Here is a 23,407-nt window from a genome sequence, read left to right on the forward strand (position 1 = left end):
CTGGGAGAGCTGGGGGGAAGTCATTTAACCAGTAGGTGCTAAACCCAGCCAGCCGTACCCCAGCGACACAGAAGCAAAATCTCCAAAATAAAGAAATCCTGATTGGGTTCAAACTTCTTTTACAGTGACCCTCAGACAGTAAGCAGCCTGCCTTTGGTCACAGAGAGAGTCCTGCTGCTGCTAAGTCACTTCAGTCATGTCCGACTCTGTGTGACCCCATAGACGGCAGCCCACCAGGCTCCTCGTCCCTGGGATTCTCCAGGCAAGAACACTGGAGTGGGTTGCCATTTCCTTCTCCAATGCATGAAAGTGAAAAGTGAAAGGGAAGTCGCTCGGTCGTGTCCAACTCTCAGCGACCCTATGGACCGCAGCCTACCAGGCTCCTCCATCCATGGGATTCTCCAGGCAAGAGTACTGGAGTGTGGTGCCATGGCCTTCTCTGAGAGAGAGTCCAGGTGGTGATAAATTTGGAACTGAGGCTTCCAACATCACCCCTGAGGCTCTCCTCAGGACATACTCTCAATGCTACATCGTGCTCAATAAACATTTACTGGGTCACTGAGCTGCTAAAGATCTTCTAACATGATGAGAGGAAAGAACATGGATTTTCAAGTCAGGCAGATCCTGCTATGGAAGGCCAGTGGCAAGCTTCAGTCACCTTCACTGTAAAATAGGGCTAATAACTATCTCCTGGGGTTGTCAGTGAGGATTAAATGACATATCCCAGGTAAAATCCCTAGCCCAACCCTTGGCACAGAAAAGGCACTTAAATGGTAGCAGTTATCAGTGACAGGTGCTAGAACAGAGTGACAGGATAAGAACACAGAGTGTGGAACCAGGTTGGCTCCACTTTGTAAGATGTGTGATGTCAGAAGTTTCTTTTGCCTATTCCTTCATCAGTAGGATGAAGCTATTGGAGACGATGAAATGAGTATAAATAGAATGCTAAGAGCAACGTCTGGCACAAGGAAATAAGCATGATATGCTAGCTCTAATGATTATATCATTTGCAGTGGCCCTAAACACAGTAATCAAGTGCAGTCTGGAGAAGCATGTCAGAGAGAAAGAAGGGGAATAAAAAATAAAAACCCCACAACTCCACATTCACAGAAAGAGGATACAGGTATAGCCAGTAAAAATAGCCCATGGAAGCTATGGAAAGCCTTCCCAACAAACTTGTCAGGCCCCTTTGAATTGTTGCACACTTTTCTGCTCACTGTACTTTCGATTATCTGTTTTTGGTGTATGAACTGTGTCTCCTGTGAGGGCAGGGATCCTATCCCATCCCCACCTCAGGTATAAGGCTGGGCACGAGGGAAGAGCTGAGTTGATGGAAGCAACAGAGGGAATGTAAACAGAAGGTAATACTCCTGGACCCCAAGACCCCACCACTCCCACCACCACCACCAAAAAAATAAAAAAATAAAAAAGAATTCCGAGCAAAGCAATTGCCAAGATAAATCACTTTTATCTCTATAGGAAAAGAAGGATCAAAAAAAAAAATATAAATTACATTAGTAACACAACATAAGAAAAAAACAGGGGAAAAAAAAAAAAAAACAACAGAGAAGTCTGTATGATGCTATTCTAACCTGTTTATAAAAAGGCCCTGCATCAGAAATTCACAATCCTACCCACTTCTAAAAATATATTTAGACATGTACAGAAGCGGTGGGTTTGTTTTTAAATTGCTTTTCTGTAAAAATATATTAAAGGTAAATAGAAATCCTCTCTCCCTGTCCCCTTTCCAACCCCCAGCTCTGTGCTGGGGATTAGAGACCAGAGGTAACTCTCTCACAATGTTCTAAACCTTGGTTATGGCCACTCCCAGTCCCTTCCCAACTCACTTAGAACCTGAAACATTAAAAAAAAATACACTAGCCTCTTTGGAAAAGCATAAATCTGAGGGTAAACTTGCTTTTCATTTAAAACACAAAACAACAAACAGCAGGCTCTGAGAGCCCAACTAAATTAAACAGAAACCCAGTCAAACTGAGGTTGGGTTTCAGCTCCACAGAAACTTTTAACAAAGAAACAGAGGGGAAAGAGGCCTGGAACCAGGGGGAATATGCTAGTAATTAGCTGCCTTTGAAAGAGCAAGGGGAGGAAGTTGTTAATGGGCAGAAGGGCTGGGGTCCTGGTCTTGGTTATAGCAGTCAGGGCCTAGTCAGGCAGTTGCCTACATAGGGACACAGGCTGCCCTCCCTCCCTCCCGTCACTACCCTCTGTTGCTCTGAAATCCCCAAGAAAAGCAAAGCTGGGCAGAAACAGAGGGGAGGGGAGTGGTAACCCCAAGTGCTGGGGGGAGGTAGCCAGGCTTTTCTGCCTTTGGTGTAACTAGATGGAGGACTGCTTGGCCCCGGGGTCCCAAAAGACAGAAAAGGCAAATGGGGCTAAGGGACCCCTGATTCCAATGAAGGAGAGTAGATGTGGGGCTGTGGAGAAAAGAAAGACAAAATGGTGACATGAAGATGACTAAGGAAGCCTCACATATTCCCTGCAGCCTGCATGGTAGCTGTTAGGTTCCCCAGAAGCACTGGGAAAACTGAGGTGACATTAAAGTGGGGTGAGGGGTAGAGGACAAGGAAGCACTCCACTTGGGTAGTGCCAAAAATGGAGAGAGGGAGACATTCTCCATCCAGTCCAGGTCACCAGGGAGGGAAGACAGGTGGAGGTGGAGAGAGCTAGGGGAGGGCCAGGAAGGGGGTGGGCTCTGTCTGGACAATAGAAACATTCACAAAGGGAAGAGAGGGTGGGAGGATCATGATCTGCTCCTTTACAGAGGGGCATCACCACTCCTATACTCGGGGTTCTGAGTGACCTGTCAGCACTCTGCTTGAGCATCTACCTGACATCTGGGAGTATAGAGCCCCAAGAGTGAAAGTGTGAGTCCTGTAGCCTTCTTCAGACCAAGACCTCAAGGTGAGGAGAGAAGCAGGGAGGCTCCTGATGGAGAACCCGAGATGAACTGTCCTGCCACATCCTCTCCAGGAGGTCAGGCTGTGCTCCGTGGTATAGGTGAAGGGATCAGGCTATTGAGCAAGGGCTATCTGCTTCAGTGGCAGATGCTTTCAAGCTTCTGGGAGATGGTTTTTGCCTTCTGGTGCCCAGCCAAAGCTATGTGGATAATGTTCTGCAGTACCTCAAACTCAAGGCAAATCCCTAGAGCTCACCCTGGGAGAGGTGGCTTTGTCTATAGTCACCCAAAAGTAGCTTCCTCCAACAGGCTACAAAGTCTCAACCAAAGTCTTGGGTGTTGGTCCTGTCCCCACCTTGAGAAGTGACAGGAATCTTTCTTCTTTCCAAAGATGAATGAAGTCAGCCCATGGGCTTTCTAGGCCACCCTGGAAATGGGGCAGTAAGACAATTCTGGGCCCTCCTCTTTATTTCCATAAAGCATTTGGCAAGAGGGGGCTGAAGCCAGAGCCTTCTCCCAGGAATGAGTCTTGAGTGAGACACATCCACTGGGCTGAGGGGAGGAAGGAGAATGGGCAGAGATGGGTAGGCTTCTGGAGACAGGGCTAGAACTGCAGAAAGTGTTGAGTGCTGGGCCTCCCACTTCATGACCAGGGAAACACCAAGGAGCCCAGGCTCTCCTCATGCTTCTTCTCACTCTGCCTTCCAGCTTTAAATAGGGATGAGAGTAAAGGGCAGACAAGGCTGGTGAAAGGGGAATGGATTGGAGTAGCAAAAAAGAGGGCTCTAGTCAGCTGGAAAACTCTCTCATTTACCTGCTACTCAGAGATATGGAAAAGAAAGGCAGGATGCTCTAGTGGAAGTGGGGAAGGGAGTTGTGGGAATAGGTGAAGTGGCCCGTGGAAGAGTCCGTGCCTTTGGTCAGTTCCAAGAAAGCAGGACAATGCGCCTCAGCACCTTGTCCGGGGCAGGTAGGATCCAGGAGTGCCCCGAGAGTTGACAATGGAGAAGGCAATGGGGATGAAGGGGTGAGGGGCAGAACACAAAGGGGCTCACAGAAGCAATTTGCCATTTCTGTGGATTTTCAGGATACGGCCGAGTCTCTGCTTTGCTGTAGCCAGGCCCTTTTTGGGACGCTTTCCTGTGGGGGAAAGGAGAAGTAAGCAAAGGCTATGGTAAGGGTGATGGCAGCAGCTCCAGCACCAACTGTCCTTGAGCCATCCCCATCCTGTTCCTCTGCCTACAGAGCCTCCCAATCCTTATGCCTGTCTCCAGGACCATCTTGGGCCAAGAAGCCCTCCTTAATTACTTCCATCCAACACCACATGCTTTGGCTCTTCCTTCTATGACCTCCTGCAGTGGCTACAGACTTTCTGGTTACTCTGTCTGATTCTTTTTCCCCACTGATTTCTTTAGTCCCAATCATTTTCCTTCCTAAATTCTGCAAGGAGGTGATTGTGCCTCCCCATCCTCTTATCCTGCCCATCAGGATTGAACAAGTGCCTGGTTAGTGATTATAGCTCAGTGTCCCTGAAGCTGCCACCCCCCGGGCCTTGCTTCATGAGAAACCCTTATCCTCTTCACCCCAATGCCACACCAATCTCATCACCCTTGAGCTGTGTACTCTCAGAGCCAAAGTGAGGAAAAGGAGGGCTTGAACCCTCCCCATCCTTTTTCCCCATGTCAAACTACCTCCTACGTCCCACATGAACTCTTCCATATTTGATCAATTTATCCCCTCCTTCATTCCCTCTGCCAGAGCCCTAGCCTCTCTTCACTACAGCTTGGGCTTGTGTATGCATCTCCTTCCTAGACTTCCCATCTTCAGCTCACCCTCCACTTTGGCCCACCAGAAAGATCTTTCCAAACTCACATCTGAGTTAATCTCTGCTTAACACCAATGTCTCTTCACGAACTATGAGGTCAAACCAAGCATCTTAGGTTGCCCATCAGTGTCCTTCCTGGGTGTTTTAATTTACCAGAGGGCTTAGGGTTTGAAGCCAGTGATCCTAAGATCTTTCTCAGTTCTACAACCATGTGGCAGTCATACCTTGTCCTGCTTGATTGCTCTGGGAGCCAACTGAAGGGCGCCGCTGGGTCAGGAAGACACCTGGGGCCATGGGTGTGGTACTGCGGTTTGCTTGGGCCATGCCAAAGGCATTGGGACGAGCAGTATACTCATGGTCAGCAAGACTTCCTGAGAGCGCTTCTTGTTTAGGCTCAGGAGGAGGCAGGGGTGATGAGGAGGTGAGAAGCTGGGGTGTAGCAGCCAGAGTTGGGGCTGGTACTGCCATGCTGAGATTGGGCTCTTGAGGGCGAGGCTGTTCTACCTCCTTCAACAAAGGCTTCTTCTTGATGTATTTCTTCTTTTGGGCCTTCTGTAGCTCCTAAAACACAAGCCAAGTAAGAGAGGAGAATTTAGGAATGAATAAAAGAGAAGAAAATTCCCCAGAAAGGAAACTAAATGGTGGTCAGTATGGTTCCCCCCCAACTACCCTGCTTAGCTTGGATGTATGTACATAGAACACACAGGCCTTCCAATACCACAGGTCCTTTAGTACCATCCAATCTTCAGTCATCACTGCTACTAATTAGTACAGTGGCAACAGAAGGATAAATGAGTTCAGAAACTTGGGTTTTGGTCCTAGCATTGCCATTTATGAGGTGGACCAAGGACATGCCTAATAATAATAGCTAAATTTATGCTAGCAGCTGAGGCACTTTGAATGTTTGACCTCATATAATCCTTAGAACATCCCTGAGAAGGAAAATCTCTCAGTTTACACTGAGAAAACTGAGGTACAGGGATATTAAGTAACTTGAGCCCAAAGCCACACAGCTGAAGAGTTGTTGGGTTCAGGTTTCAACTAGGTATATTAAAATACCCACCCTGCACACTTCTCAAAATGGGACATCTGCAAGTGAAAGAGCAGCAGCTTTAGAATGAACTAAATTTGGGTTTAAATCTATGCTTGTGCTCCCTAATTTGGATGACCTTGGTCAAGTTACTAACCTTTCTGAAATTCAATTGCCTCATCTGTAAAATGAGCAAAACAATAGCTGTTTTCCAGGGTTGTTGGCAACATCAAATAATATAAAAACACATAGCAAATAATAGGTACTCAGTAAGTGGTAAACTTATTATTTTATCTTCATCTCGTACATCTTCTTTCTGGTCTTTTTCTTTTAATAAAGGACAGTCCTTCAGGTTACTAGATCTTAAAATCTCAATTTTGGATGGAAGGGATGAATAAGGAGTTGTGTCACTTCTTGCAATATATTGGGTTTCACCCATCCATCCCTCTATGGATATACTATCCACTGTGTAGTGAGTACCTTTATAATGAGTACCCGGACACCTGAGAACCTGGAAAAGTGGTGCTGGGAGCATGTGAATGACTTCACCTTCTGAAATGCTACACAGCCACACAGACCAACTTAGTGATTACATTTCTTTGCCTTCTCTTGGCAACAGAGGCCTATTCTTGCCTTTGGAAGATCTGACAGGCTATGGCTACCATAGGAATTTCTAGGACAAGAATAATAATATTAGTAATACATGCCAAGCACTGTTCTATAATTTAACTCATTTAATACTCATATGAAACATAAGAAATAAGAACTATAATTTCAATTTTATGAGAAGAAACTGGCACAGAAAGATTGTCATTTTCCAGTTCTCTTGCCTAGAGAATTCCATAGACAGAGGAGCCTGGTGGGCTATAGCCCATGGGGTCGTGAAGAGTCAGACATGACTAAGCGACTAACATACACACATATAGGAACAAAAATGGGAGGGATGAATAAAGAGTTGTGTCACATAATCCCAAATTGGGAACCATCTGTCTTCAGAGTCTCTTTTCTCAGCCAAAGTGCTTGCTACGCCATCGATACCAAGAACCCTGTTTCTGACCCCATTTCTCTCATCTGAAATCCAGAAATTATCTCTTCATACCTAGGTCACTTAAATTTTTCTACCTTTGTTGCTAATCTCCTTCTCATATATTTCATCCAGATTCCCCCACAGAAGACTAATCTATCTTATGACAGGGCCACTTTTACCTTATCAATTCCCTTGTTCAAAAGGCCATTAGCAAGTCCCCACCCAAATACAAACTCCCTGGCCTGACATTCATGGTCTTCCACAGTCTGGCCACTTATATCTAGCTAACCTGTAATGATAATGATGAAAAGTTAATGTGGCTATAGTATTTACTCTGTGGCAAGTGCTGTTCTCAGAGCTTTTACACTTATTACCTCAGCTAATCCTCAGAGTCTACGAGGAAACTGAGACACAGAGAAATTAAGTTACTTGCTTAAGTGAAAGGGTGAAGATTTGAACTCAGGCAGCTGGCTTCAGAATGCATTTTTTAAACTCTGTCTTACTCCATTCCCCAACAAGAAGTCTATAATCCAGAAAAATCTGTTCATCCATCCATTCATTCATTCAATCAACAATGACTAAACACATGCTTAACATAGTAGGGATACCAAGTTAAATTAGACATGTCCCCACCCTTGAGGCCCTTACAGTTTAATAAGAAACACAGAAAAGTACACACTATAAGTATCATGAGAGAATGCTATGGAAGCACAGAAGGCCACTGAAATAAACTGGTGGTGGATGGTGTGAAGGGGTGTTAGGTAAAGGCATCTAAGAAGGTATGATTCCCAATGTGCAGAGGGAACAGTTTGTGCAAAGGCACAGAGGCCTGAGACAATCTGATACACAGAATGAATATAAACACCGTAATGCAACAGTATGACTGGTATAAATGGCATACATGAAGGGCTGACACAAGGTCAGGGAGGAGAGGTAACCAGAGAGCAAATCAAGAAGGCCTTGTGTGCTGTACCAAGGAATTCCCTTATCCTGGAATGCCTCCCTATCCCCTCCAAAAGTTTAGCTTGCAAAACCCTTCCCAAATTCAAAACTTCTTCTTTGAGGTCATCCCTGATGAACTCAACCAGAAGTGAACTCCTCAGAAGGGACAACTTTAATTAATTTGTTTATTTAAAGCAGTCAAATCTCTCTCTTTTTTTTTCAAATTACATCTTACATGGTACACATAACAGAGAGAAGTTCTGGACAAAGAATGGCCACTTGGCCTGGTTGGTTTCTGCTGGCTCCCATCAAAAGTCTCCAAGACATTTCTAAGTAACTCTAGAACTTCACAGAACATCATATTAAAACCAACATTCTATTAAAAGTTAATTTATTTATTTTTATTTTTTTATAAAAGTTAATTTAAATAGGATGTAACTACTGAATCATATGGACATTTAATTATTTCATTTTATTTAAACAGCAAGTAACATGAAATTTGAAGTTAGAGGATATGAGTTTGAATCTTGTCTCCTCCATTTACTGGCTGTATTATCCTGGACTAGTCACTTAAAGAGAGCCTCATTTTCTTCACCTGTAAAATGATGAAAATATCGCCTATTGAACAGGGCTATTGGACAGATTACATGAAACACTGCACATGGAAACACCTAACATAAAGCTGATGGTGAATAAATGCTCTAAGCTATAGGATGTGGGATATAAGGGGATGTTGATAAGGAGAGAACCATAAGACTCGCCTCCAACTGCTCCCAGGTGGAGCACATTTAAGAACTTTGAAAACTATAACATGCTAGGAAGTCAACTTGGTTCTAGGGCAAAACTTGGTGGGTGGAGCACATTTAAGAACTTTGAAAACTATAACATGCTAGGAAGTCAACTTGGTTCTAGGGCAAAACTTGGTGGGTGAAGCTTTCTTGGGAAGCAGAGGGTGAAGATCAAGGCAGTAGGATCTGGTATAGAGGATAAGAAAAGCCTCTTTCTGAAAAAAGAAAAAAAATTCCCATACTAATGGGAGACTGAGAAATTGAGTGCACTCAACTGAGTCACCTCCTCAGAGCTTCATCTGAAGCCAAATGTTCTCACCCAAGGACACCTGGTCCTTCCCATATGAGAGGTTTTTACACACCCAAGTGATATATGCAAGCACTTTTCTCTGGCCCCTTATTTTCTTTCACCGTAAATCATGTCAACTGTGTGACCTGTGGAAGTAGCTTTGTCATTTGGGATATGTAGGATATAGGAGAGAGCTGGAATACTGCCATGGATAAAGGTCACAAGTTACCCACTTCCCAATGAGAACAGTGGGATCCTATCAGCCCGAAGGTCTGAGTTTTGAGACTCTAAATCAAACTATGATCAGTGGCAGAGCCATTGCCTAAGTGTCAGCACCTACCTGCTGGGCCAACTTTGCAGCTGCTGCAGCCAAGCCTGTCTCAATGGAAGCTACCCGGGTCCCCTCACGCACAGGACGGTCCTGCTTTGGTAAAGTTGGGGTTACACGGGCTGCAGAGAGAACAGGATGAAGACATTTATCTGAACGCCAATCATATTCATGACCCCTGAGCCCCCAAAAGGTGTCTCCTTAGTTTTCCTCCATCTAGCTTTTTACAAAGCCAGATTTTGCTTCCCAGTGGGTAAAAGGCTAATTTACAAATGCCCAAGGTACACAAAACACACACTGATTAAAAGATAAAAGTTAATATCCCTGAACTGGCATGTAAAGTTGTCCATGTTCTACTCCCTACCTACCTCCCCAACCTTATTTCCACTCCTATATCCTCAGCTTCTACAGACAGAATGGTTTCCTTATTATATATACCTCCAGAACATATACAGCTCATCCTCTCCCCCTGTGCCCTCATCCCCAACATCCACACTGCCTGGAGTACCCACTTCCCTTTTGTCCACCTCTTTAAAACCTGCCCATTATTCAAAGGCAAGCCAAAATCAATCTTCTATGCAAAACATCTAGGGCTTCTTTGGCTCACACTGACCCCTCCCTCCTTTGAACTTATGTACAAGTCACTTAATACATAACACATACCATCCAGTCTCATTCCCTAATGCTAATGTGTGCTATTTTGTCTAATAACCAGGCTATGAATTCCTGAAGATCATCTTTTTGTAAAACCTTTTTTATACTGTCTTAACAATCTTGAATGAAAAAATAGTTATTCATCCTACATTTTATATAGGAATTGTATTTCAGGATAACCAAACAGCCCCAGATGATGAGGGAAAGCTCTTTACAGAAGATGGCAGCTAATAAATGTAGAAGGAATAACGAAATTGGAAAATCACAGGTTTGACATTTCTCCAAACACATACAGATGGCCAGTAAACACATGAAAAGATGTTCAACATCACTAATTATTAGAGAAAGGCAAAGCAAAACTACAATGAAGTATCGTCTCATACCAGTCAGAACAGCTATGATCAAAAAATCTACAAACAATAGATGCTGGAGAGGATGTGGAGAAAAAGGAACCCTCTTGCACTGTAGGTGGGAATGTAAATTGATACAGCCACTATGGAGAAGAGTATAGAGATACCTTAAAAAAACTAGGAATAGAACTACCATATGACCCAGCAATTCCACTACTGGGCATATACCCTGAGAAAACCATAACTGAAAAAGACACATGACCTCAATGTTCATAGCAGCACTATTTACAACAGCTAGGACATGAAAGCAACCCAGATGTCCGTCAACAAATGAATGGATAAAGAAACCGTGGCACATATGTATATAATGGAATATTGCTCAGCCATAAAAAAGAATGAATTTTAGTCAGTTCCTGTGAGGTGGATGAACCTAGAGCCTATTATACAGATTGAAGTAAGTCAGAAAGAGAAAAACAAATATCACATATTAAAACAAATATATGGAATCTAGAAAAACGGTACTGAGGCAACTATTTGCAGGGGAAGAATGGAGACTCAGATATAGAGAACGGACTTGTGGATACAGTGGGGGAAGGAGAGAGGGGGGTGAATGGAGAAAGTAGTGTTGACATTATATACACTACCTAATGTGTAAAACAGATAGCTACTGAGAAGTTGCTACATAACACAGGGAGCTCAACCTGGTGTTCTGTGATGATGACCTAAAGGGGTGGGATAGAGGGAAGGGAGGGAGGCTCATGAGGGAGGGCATATATGTATAATTATGGCTGATTTGTGTTACTGTATGGTGGAAACAAACACACATTGTAAAGCAATTTCCCCCAATTAAAAATATATTTTTTTTTTTAGGGGAGGAGCCAAGATGGCGGAGGAGTAGGATGGGGAGACCACTTTCTCTCCTACAAATTCATCAAAAGAATAACTGAATGCAGAGCAAACTTCACAAAACAACTTCTGATCGCTAGCTGAGGTCATCAGGCGCCCAGAAAAATATTTTTTTTAAAAAGGAAGAAAACCAAAGGTTTGCAAGCCCTAATGAATTAACTGATTTTAGGGAACTGGATATTCAGATAGTACCAAAGTATTATTTTACGGATTACTTGCTAGTCTCAAGAGAAAAAAAAAGAATTTTATAATGGTGAGATCAGGAGTTCACCTCTTACTGTCACTAACAGCAAGATGGCAAGCTTCATGCACCTCCTAACATAATGCAATAGGAAATTTACAGCATCACCCGGGAAGTAGTTTTGCCAAAGACCTGACATCAAGTAAGCAGTTCATATTACTTCCAGTTTTCAGGAAACAACAGATTTTTAAAAAATTAAATGACACTGAGGGCAAACAATCATCCTACAAGATAACTGGCTTGGTTTCTTTAAAAATACAATGTCACAAGGAAGCAAACAAATCTAGAAGGTGGGATGTGCTACAGGACAATTACACTAGTTTTTGTAACAATTCAACAGCATCAAACAAGAAAGGAAGGGCTTTCTCTCGATTAAGAGAGATTCAAAAAACAAGAGAGCCAAATGACATATGGACCCTGTTCAGATCCTGATTTAAACAAATCCACTATGAAAGTGCTTTTTTGTTACACAGTTAAGGAAATTTGATTACAGAGTTAGTATTAGGTAACATTGAGGCAAATTATCAAATTATTATATTGTTATATATGATGACAGGACCGTGGTTATGTGAGAAAATGTATACTTTAGAGATGCATACTGAAGTATGTGGTGGAGAGGGAGGGAGTGACACTACCTGGGATTTGCTTTAGACAGTTTTAAAAAAAGAAAGTTATAGATGAGTCAAATATGGCAAAATTTTTATAACTTGATTCTCAGTGGTGGGTATATGGAATTTCACTTTTTTTAATTAATGGAAAAAATGTCATAGAAAAAAAGAAGTGGTGGTACTATTGGATCTATATTTAAAGATTCCTTGGTTGGTTACCTATTGTTATTACTATAAAGGAGACTTTCTGTATAAGCAGTATGCCAATTCTAGAACAGGCAATTCAGGAGGGTGAAGTCCTTTCTTTAAAGGTGATGTTTGATTTGTTTTAAAAATGATCTGGAGCCAACCTAGCAAAAATGTTACTGCACAATTTTCAGTCATGGATTCTTGGGGTGTATTTTATAGTGTTCTCTATAGTTTTGCAGAGATTCCCTGGTGGCTTAGTGGTAAAGAATCCGTCTGCAATGTAGGATATGCAGGTTCGATTCTCGGGTCAGGAAGATCCCCTGGAGAAGGAAATGGCAACCCACTCCAATATTCTTGCCTGGGAAATTCTACTGACAGAGGCTCCTAGAGGGGTCCATGGTGTTACAAAAGGGCAGGACACAGCTTAGCAACTAAACAACAACATAACTTTGTATGTGTGGTGGTTTTAAAACAAGATCCCAAATTCTTTGACACTTTTCCTATTAATAGGTGGGGGGGGGGTCTATGTTTCCTCACATTGAACCTGAGAAGACTGATTTGTAGCCTATAGAATGTGACAGAAGTGACACCGCATGACTTCTGAGACTATGTCAGAAAAAGCAACTTTAGTTTCTATGTTGCTTCTTGGAACAGTCACACTTAAGAGCCCTAAGCAGTCACATAAGAAGTCTGACTGCCTTGAGGCCATCAGGCAGTAAGGAAGCTATTAACCATCACATGCAGAGGTCACATAATGGCACTCTGCTTGGTACTTCTAGCCTTTGAGTCTTCCCAGCCCAGGCACCAGACATGAGTTAATGAAACTTCAGATGATCCAAACTCTTGATCATCCAGTCTTCAAATTATTCCAGCTGAGATCCCAGACATCAAGGAATAGACACAAGCTGTCCCCCTTGTGTCGTTTCCAAAATCCTGACCTGTTAACACATGAGCAAGTTATTTTAATCTGAAAAAAAAATTAACCTCCTGACCAGACCCAGATTTTGGGGGGGAAACTATAAAAGACATTTTGTAGGGATAGTTGAGGAAATCTGATCATGGACTGGGTTATTAAAAGATCTTAGAGAATTATTAACTGTTAAGTATAACAAAGGTAGTGTGGTTATGCAGGAGGGTGTTCTTATTCTTAGGAGATACTGAAGTACTAAGGGGTAAGATACTATGTTACAGTGGCTGCACATTAAAGTGGCTCAGCAAAAACTATAGACAGATAGATACAGATAATGAAGCAAATATAGCAAAATATTACAACTGTAGGATCAAAGTATTGAGAATATGGGTGTTCATGTTCTCTCTTACATTTACACACTTGAAAATTCTCATAAAATTTTAAATAATGAATAAGATTAAGTGGAAATGAAATGTATAGTTCTTGAATAGATTCTGGCTTAAATAAGCAAATTATATAAGATATTTTTTATATAATTGGGGGAAATTTGAATAAGCATTTGGTATTAAATGATATTAGGAAATAAATGTTACTTTACTCAGGTGTCAAATAATAGTACTATGATTATAGAAGAAAAAGTCATTTGCATAGAGATGAATACTGAATCATTGATATTTAGTAGGTCATGATGGAATGACATCAGCAAAAATGGCAGTTAAGGGCTTCCAAAATCTCACTTCTGCATGCAGAGGGGCTGTGAGCATAATCTGGAAAGGCTGACTTTGAGGCTGTGCAAAGCAGGAAGTGAAGGCTAAGGCAGAGTTGTAACTTGTCTGCCTGAGTGCTGAAGGTATGTCCCAACATGCACACAGAGCCCCTTGTCAAGTCCTGGAAGACTTATTGGTTCCAGGCATTTAAGGAAATCAACATCCAATTATCAGCTGACCACTAAGCTAACTGAGTAGAAACTTCTACTTCAGTGATTTTTCTGAATAAATTCCATGAATAAATAACAAGTAGCAACAAAACAAACCCTGGGGATTGAAGTGGGGAGTATCTGATTTCCAGAGTTGTTGCCACATTAACTTAAACATTTAGTTTTCAAAAATATTTAGAAGATATGCAAAGAAACAAGAAAGGGTAGCAACACACAGGGAAAAAGTAACCAAGAAAAAAAAACTATCCATGACTTTCTAAACAAAGTTGGACCTACTAGACAAGGACTTTATACCACCTATTTCAAACATGTTAAAAGAGGTAAAGGAAATCATGTCTAAAGAACTAAAGGAGAATATGAGGATGATATTTCACCAAATAAAGAATACCAATAAAGGGACAAACCATAAACAGGAAGCAAATGGATATTTTAGAGTTGAAAAGTAACTGAAATGAAAATTTCACTAGAAGGTTTCAACAACAGATTTGAGTAGGCAGAAGGAAGATTCAGTGATCTTAAAGAGAGGCTATTTGAGATTACCCAGTCTAATAAGCAGAAAGAAAAAAGAATGAGGAAAATGAGCAGAGCCAAAGGGATCTCTGGGATGTGATCCAATTTATCAACATACACATATGGGAGCCTCAAAGGAGAGAAAAAAAGGGAGTGAAAAGACTATTTGAAGAAATAATGGCTGAAACATTCCCAAATTTGATTAAAAAAACTAACCTACATATCCAAGAAGTTCAACAAACTTCATGACAGATAAACTCAAAGAGTTTATATATCATAACCAAAGACAGAGGATCTTGCAATCAGCAAGAGAAGTGACTCATAAAAGACTTACAGTTTACTGATCATCAGAAGCCATGGAATTAGATAAAAAGCAGTAGGATCACATAATGAAAGTGCTCAAAGAAAATCACTTTCAACCAAGAAATCTAAATCCAGCAGAATTATCCTTCAAAAAAGGAGAAATCAGAATATTCCCAAATAAACAAATATAGGACTTCTCTGGTGACCCAGTGGTTAAAGACTCCACACTTACAAAGTAGGGGGTGCAAGTTCAATCCCTGGTTGAGGAAGTTCTGCATGCCACCCGGTGTGGCCAATAATAATAATAAATGATCACTCTTAAAAAATGGCAAAAATATTCCAGAGAGTTCACTGCTAGTAGGCCTGCCCTATAAGAAATACTAGAGAGAGCTCTTCAGCTAAAAATGAAAGGACACTATACAGTAAGTCAAATCCATATGAATAAAATGCACTAGTAAAGGTAACTATATATAAAAGGAAGTATAAACATATTTTTGTTGTATCTCATTTTTTCCTCCTAATTAAAGACTGTTGCATAAAGCAATAATTATAACCCTATGCTCATGGGCACACAATTTATAAAAATGTTGTATTTAACTTGTGACAGTAATAACATAAAGTTTAAAAGGAATGGAACTATTAATATACAGGAGCAAAGATTTCATATACCATTGAAATTAAGTTGATGTTAATCTGAATTCAAACTGTATAAATTAAGATATTAATGTTAATCCCTAGATCACTAAAAAAATAACTCAAATATATATATAGAAAAGAAAAAACTAAAATGGACAATAGAAAGTAGCTTTTAAGCACAAAAGAAGGCAGAAATGAAGAAATGGGGAACAAAACAGAAATAAAACAGAGAAAACAGAGAAATGGACAATGTGAACCCTACTTTGTCAGTTATTACACTGAGTACAAATGAACTAAATTCCCCAATTAAAAGGCACAGATTGGCAGAATGGATAAAAAACCATAATCTTAATATATGCTATCTCCAAGAAACACATTTCAGATTCAAAACTATACTAATATCAGAAAAATAGACTTAATTGCTTAAGAAAAAGACTGTTACTAAAAACAAAGGACATTTTTTAATGATAAAAGGGTCAGTAGATCAAGAAGGTATGAGAACTATAAACACATATGCACTTAACAGCAGAAGGCCAAAATACATGAGGCAAAAACTGAGTGAACTGAAGGGAGAAACAGAAAATTCAACAATAGCTAGAGATTTCAATACCCTACTTTCTCTAATGGATAGAACAATTAGACATAAAGTAAGCAAGGAAACAGAAATGTCCTGATGTCTGAAATTTCCCATAAAATGCTTACAAAAAACAGATGAAGCAAATATAGTAAAACATTAGTTGTTAAATCTCAGTAATAAATAAGTATATGAGTATTCATGATACCAGCCTCGTTAATTTTGTGTATATTTGAAATTTTTCATAACAAGAATTCTTCAAACACAAAGGAAAAAATATTCACTATTCTTGTACTTGTAACCATTTAATTTGATTATTATAGAAATACAGTATATTTAAATCTTAAAAGGCTAATTTCTTTTCATCATATCTGTTTACTCTTTTAATCTTAGAATGAGTTCCCCACAACATTCCATTAGGATTTTGATTTAGGATAGTATTAAGTATATATATTAATTAAATGACCCTTTATAAAAATCAGTCTTTATAATCAGATGCATGCTATAACTCTATTTATTCAGGTCTTCTTATATGTTCCTCAGTAATGTTTTGAAGTTTCTTCACATAAGTCTCACACATATCTTCTTAAGATTATTCTTGGGTATTTTATATAATCATTGTTATTGTCAATAGGATCTTTTATCCCCCTCAGTGTATTATGCTTATTACTGATATTGGCAATTCCTGATTCTTAGATATGTGGCTTATATGCAGAGATTGCCCAATTTATTAAATTCTCATATTAGTCTTAGTTGTTTTTCAGCTGATTCCCTTACATTTTTCTAGTTATACAATCATATCATTTCTTTCACTTGTCAAATACCTATTATCTCCCATGTGCCAGGCACTCTGCAAGTTGCTACAGATACAATGATCAGGATTGCCACCCGTATGGTGCCTCATATCATGATAATTTGGTCTCTTAATTTCTAATAATTATAGTTCTTATTCCTGCTTCATTCCTAATTATGCTGTCTAGAACTTCTACAGCAGTGCTAAATAACAGCAGGGATGATGGGTATATTTGTCTTATTCTTGATTTTAATGAGAAAATCTTTAGTAGACTGCCTCAATCTTTTCTGAGTTAAGAATCTACTTTGAAAATGTGATAAAAGTTATTGGCTTTCTCTTTAGAGAAATATACATGCATATATGCATATTTATATTAAAAATACAGTGGTGTGCATTAATTATCTGCTCTCTGAAAAGGGAAACAATGGATAAGATCACATTTTGACATAGAAATATTCATATTTTTTATGTAGAATGAGGAAAAAGTATAAATAAATTATATATATTTGACTACTTATTATATATAAAGAGGGCCTCTGAAAAATCTTGAAGACCTACATGAATAAATGAGAAAAAGTCAGACATAAAATTTACAAAAGAAGAAATTCTAATGCTAATATAAACATATAGGAAATGTCTAATCAAAAAATTCAAATTAAATAGGTGAAATGCTATTGTTTGCTTGTGAATCACCAAAGGTCAAAAAAATAGACTGCTTGTTTTCAACCCAGTATCATTCTCCCTTTCTTGCTTACTAATAAAAAATATAACTTTGTGGAACAACTTAGCTAATTGGTATCTAACTAAAAACTACACTTCCTGGCCTTTTTAACAGATAACATTGGCCATGACACAATTTCAGCCAAGGAGTTTTTTTTTTTTAAGTAGAACTTAAAACTCCTTGGGGAGGGATGCCCATCAGGCCTATTCCTTTCTCTTTTTGTTCTTCCTCTTCTTCCTAACTGCAACTCAAGTCCCTTCCACTGGAGGGATAAGCACTCACTAAGGATGCCTGAGAGGTTCCTATTACTCATAGACAAAGACTATTCTTAGCTATATCCTCAATAGCTATGAGGATTCATAAACAAATATTCTCACACATGGCGGCATGGTTGGTGGGAGCGTAAACCAGTAAAACCTTTTCGGAAAACAATTTGGTAATACATATCAAGAGCTTTTAAAACATTCATATTAACAAATTATATTGGCAAGAGTGTAGGGAAACAGGCAGACTCATGTATTGCTTGTGGGAGTGTAAACAATCTTCAACATGTAATTGTTAAATGAGAAAAGTAAAGGCACATAACAGTATACAAAGTATGCTTCCAACTGAGTTAAGGGGGGAAAGAAAATATATACATGCATTTACTTGTACATGCATAAACCAAGTCTAAAAGGATACACGTGAAACTGGTAACAGCAGTTGACTCCAGGTGGGGAATTGGAAGGCTGTGGAACAGGGGTGGGAGGGAGACTTTTGACTCGGCCCTTCAAGAGTTTCATGGGAATCTATCCTAAGCATATAAATAGAGACACATTTACATAGAAAAATGTTCACTCCAAATGTTATCACTAGTTGTAAAAATTTGGCGATTGGCTAAATGTTCCATATTAGAGAGGTTAGGTAAATTAGGTATATTCATGGAATAGAATATTTTGTAGCCATTAAAATACTATTTATAAATAATGGCATAGGGATATGTTTACACTGTAATATTTAAAAGGCCAGATATATTTACTTGTTTTCAACTTTTACAGTCAACTTCTAGTCAACATGGAGTATTAATTACAAGACAGTGTTAACAACCGTGACAATATAAACAAAAATGTACAGCTTATAGAAGGTTGTAGGAAGAAATAAAGAATAGCAGCATTAATGTACACATCTTAGACAGTAGGTAATCAAGAGAGACTGACAAAAGCCAATGGAAGGAGAAATAGAGGTTAAGACAATAAATCAAGAAATGGTAGTATAAACCCTATCATCTTGGGTTTTGGACTCAACTACCAGAAAAATGAAAATGACAATGTTGCCTCTCAAGCATGGGATTGGAAGTAGGGAAAGCAGAGGCAGACCATTGTATTTCATCCTAAACTCCTCTATACTATTTGCTACCAGATATAGACATTATTTTGACTAAAAGGCAAAAAAAATTTTAAAACAGGATATATGACTGTGCTTTCAACACTAAAAAGAAAGATGCATAAAAAAAGACTAGAAGGAAATATAGCTGTTTCTGGGTAGCAGAATCATGGGTGATTTCTTCTTTATCCTTTCCTTGATTTACTGTATTTTCCAAATTTTCTATTATGCTAAAAGCCAGAAAGTATAGGAGAAAATAAAATCATAAAAGAGGCCTGAAGGAAGAAAAAAAGAAACATTTGCTGACTGACTCACTAAGAGAACACTTCCCAGGACTGTCCTGCCTGCCCACTCCCCCAATCCTAAGCAACTACCAGAAAGGTCAAATAAGGCTGGGTGGGGACAGAAAGCCCTTTATTTCCTAGAAAACCACACGGATAAGATAATATCCAGTACCCTCTATGGCAATGCCAGTACCCTCTATGGCAGACTATTGCAATAATGGCTCTCAATTTGTTCACATGTCATTGCATGCAAAGGAAGACACTACAGCTCCCACACCCAAGAAATAGAATCTACTTCTCCACTTTTGGAATCAAATCTTGGCCATGTAACTTGCTTTGACTAATAGGACAATAGAAAACAACACAGCAGAGGCTTGCAAAGTGCTCGCACATTGGGCTTATCCTCTCTTGCTCCTGGATACCCTTCTCCTACCATGTGAAAAAGCTACGGCTGACATCCTCCTAGTGGATGAAAGACCCCATGGAGAAAGGCCCTAGCCACCCCAAATTAGGTCCCAGATACCTGAGGGAGATCTTTTTAGACCATCCAGCCCCAGGCAATCTGGTCCAGAACTAGAATAATAGTTCAACCAATGCACAGAATCATGAGAAACAATCAACTATTGTTGTAAGACACTAAATTTTGAGTGGTTTGGCTAACTGACATACCATCCACTGGAAAAACCACCCAACCAGTGAGATGAATAAAATTGTTTTATTACCCTCTAAATTCCATATTCAACTCAACAATCATTTTTCCTTCCTTCCTCAGAGGTGGACTCTCAGCCAGTACAGGTAACAATCTAAGGAGCCTTGAGCCTTGCAGAGCTCAACAGTCAGCAGAATTTCCCTCCTTTGACAACAATATAATTACCAAAGGGCTTGGATGATGGTAGCTGAATGTTCTCAGGAGCCTTTGACTGCTTGCTGAACTCTGTTCAAGGTCTTCCTCCTTTCATCTCAAGCCATATAATATCAAAAGCAACATGCTCCATTACCTCTGGCTTTGCTGATCTGAGTGCATGAACTTTGTTTTTTATTGATCATTTTTGTTCCAATACCTAACATGGTACCTGGCATACAGCAGACACTCATCAAATGAGTGTCTTCCTATATTAAATGTCCCACCTAGCCAGTCTATCTCCTCCCCAACAGCCCCCACAGAGTTTAAGGACAGAATACCCGGTCACCTTTAGGACTCCATGGAGCATCATCTGAATTCTTCTTTTTCTTGTGTCGAGATTTCAAAGCAGGGTCATCATCATCAGACTCCAGGGAAGGGTAAACTGCAGTGAGAGGCAAAAGCAGGGTAAACTGAGATCTCATCCAGAATAGTGACAACAGAATGATACCTACCTGGGCTCCTCCCACTCCCCTACATGTGGACCCTTTACCTAATCCATACTCAACTGTAGGAATTCCTGAATATGCCACATACTTTTCATGTCTTTCTACTTTGTGCACCCTGACTGCAAATGTTCTCCCAGCATCATCTAACTTTGATTTCACTCGCCCAACAACCATTTAAACAGTAACTTCATGAATTAATGACCCTATAAAATTCAGCTTTAGATTCACGTCCTAAATAAGCTTTCCCTCTTCTTTTAATCTCTTTCAGATGCCTCCTCAACTCTCCATATGTATACCTCTACCTCTACTGGAGTTGTTATATAGTATTTAAGAGATGATTAGTAAATCTGCCACCTCCAATTTACTGTGAGGGCAAGGATATGTATTATCTGATTTTAAACTAAGGGAGCCAAACACAATGCAGAGTAGCTGCTCAGTAAGTGTTTGTTAAATTAATGGAAAAAGAAGTGGTTCACACATTCGTGCAAAGGGAACAAAAAGACCACTTAGGCTGAACTGGGAATAAGATTACTGGAATTGAATGATGTGAATGACAACACACACACATATATTTTATCCTATACAAATACATACAAACACCCAGTTTTATCATATATATACAACATCTATATGATTTAATAGGAAGAAAGTCTAGAAAGGTCCTACTGATGAGGTTAAGCTCTACTGCTACTAAACCTAAAAGAAAAGCAAAATGAGAGGGAAAATCTCTTCTTAGTGAAAATTTCCTCCTAATTTTCCCATTCCTACTAATGATCAGTTTCAAACTTCTCTAGAATTCTACTTCATCAGAGAGAGGAATCCACTCTCATAGTTCCTTCCAGATGGGCCTCTCTGTAGGAAAATGAGTCTGTTTTTCAGGCCTTCTTCCTTGAGCAAAGAAGTAAAACCTCTGCCTCCTGACTCATTAAATTTTTAAAAAATTTTATTAATTGTCCCTAGAAAGAAAAGACTACTAGTAATAGAGTTGTTTGACAAAGGTTCCATCCCTACTGGCCTAATGGCTGTCAATGTTGGGTTGGTCGATTATTTCAATGAGTTTGAAAAGTTTTTTCCACCTAAAGGAAAGAAGAAGTGTGGTATGGTAGAAAGACCTCGAGTTTCAGGATCAGACAATTACTTTGAAATTTGGACTGACATACTAGTTTTGTAGCCAAGGAGAACTTCTGTAAGTCTCACTACCTTCAACCATAAAATTGAAATAATAGATGCTATCTGCCTTGCAAAGTTCTGAGGACTGAGAGATAATAGGTATAAAGTAATATACAAAAGGAAATCTACTCTAAGGTTCATGTCTTATTCAAGATGAAATAAGATGTAGATAATAATTAATTTCAGACATTTAAAAAACACAAGTTAAAATATACATATTAAAAATATGAGGGTGGGAGGAATGATGCCCCCTCCAAAAATGATGGACTTAGGAGCTCCAAGGATCTGTTGTTCCTCCAGTGAAGCAACCATTAGGGTGTCAAAAACTTATATAATAAACTTTTGGGGGATTCTGTAATCCAATCAAAAACTTACAACAACAAAAGGAATGCTTAACAAAGAAAACACCTGCTAAATTAAGGCACTTATAGAAACTTTCAGGAAACGTCAGCTGACTGCTGAGGCAATGAAATGGATACTTCAGTGACCACACACAACAAGAACACAGTATTTGCAAAAAATCGTTTGTAAAGTCATTAAGTAAATAGATAACTGTAGCTCATAATTAGCAACAACAGTTAATCTCTAGGGAGAAAGGAAAGTATGATTTCCAGTTATCACATTATAATATTCAAAATGTCCAGGTTTCAACAAAAAAATTTATAAGGCATGCAGAGAAACAGAAAAGTATGTCCCATTTACAGAAAAAAAAATTGATAAAACTTATCCACGAGTAAGCCTGGACATTAGACTTACTATACACAAAGACTAAATCAATTGTCTTAAATATGATAAACAAAATAACCATGTCTCAATTTAAAAAGAGACTATCAATCAGGAAATAGAAAATATAAAAAGAAACCAAATAGAAGTTTTGGAGTTGAAAAGTACAATGGCTTGAATAAACAACTCACTAGAGGGATTCAAAAGCAGATTTTGAGTAGGCAAAGACTCAGCAAACATGAAGAAAAAATTATCTAATCTGATGAGCAGAAAGTAAGAAAAAAGAAAAATGAACAGAGGTAAAGGGACCATTGGGACACTGTCAAGTTTAACCAACATATTCATATGGGAATGTCAGAAGGAGAGGAAAGCATGAAAAAGGCAGAACAACTATATGAAGATACAATGACCAAAAACTTGCCAAGTTTTATGAAATACATGAAAATATACATCTAAGAAGCTCGACAAATTCCAAGTAGGATAATCTGAGATAGTCACACTGAGATGCATTATATTTAAACTGTCAATAGACAAAGATATGGAAGAAGAAAATATAGAACTACTTTATCAAAAAAAGACAAAGAAGAGGATCTTGAAAGCAGCAAGACAGCGCAATAAAACAACCAATTTCTCATCAGAAACAATGGAGGCCAGAAGACAGTGGGATGATATATTTTAAGTGCTGAAAGAAAAAACTGTCAACCAAAAGTATATCTGGAAAAACAATTCTTCCAAAATGAAGGCAAATTAAGACATCTCAAGTAAACAATGGCTGGGGTAGTCCATTAATAAATCTGCCATTTAAGAAATGCTAAACAACGTCCTTCAGAGTGAAATAAAAGGACATTTGAGAGTATAGAAAAACATCAATAAAAGCAACTACAGAGGTAAATATAAAAGTCAGTATTGTTGTAGTTGTGATTTCTAACACTTTTTTTCTACATTATTTAAGATTCCAATGTATAAAACAGTAACCATAAATCTATGTCAAAAGGAGCACAATGTTTAAAGATGTAATTTGTGACAAAAATAACATACAT

General features: G+C 39.2%; 1 protein-coding gene across 7 annotated transcripts in view; it reads right to left on the minus strand.

The window, feature by feature from the left end:
• Positions 1–1,448: 1,448 nt before the first annotated feature.
• The window catches only part of PHF8 (PHD finger protein 8), a 101,487-nt gene continuing 79,528 nt past the window's right edge, over positions 1,449–23,407 (minus strand). For all 7 annotated transcript variants that reach the window (XM_043458492.1, XM_043458490.1, XM_043458493.1 and 4 more), the window contains 4 exons: positions 20,315–20,410; positions 9,159–9,268; positions 4,967–5,303; positions 1,449–4,057 (listed from right to left, as the gene is read on the minus strand). In XM_043458492.1, coding sequence (XP_043314427.1) covers positions 3,969–4,057; positions 4,967–5,303; positions 9,159–9,268; positions 20,315–20,410 — 632 coding nt within the window. In that variant the 3' untranslated portion in view covers positions 1,449–3,968. The remainder of the gene's footprint in view (positions 4,058–4,966; positions 5,304–9,158; positions 9,269–20,314; positions 20,411–23,407) is intronic.

Source organism: Cervus canadensis, chromosome X (assembly GCF_019320065.1).
Source record: "Cervus canadensis isolate Bull #8, Minnesota chromosome X, ASM1932006v1, whole genome shotgun sequence".
NCBI classification, from domain to species: Eukaryota; Metazoa; Chordata; class Mammalia; order Artiodactyla; family Cervidae; genus Cervus; species Cervus canadensis.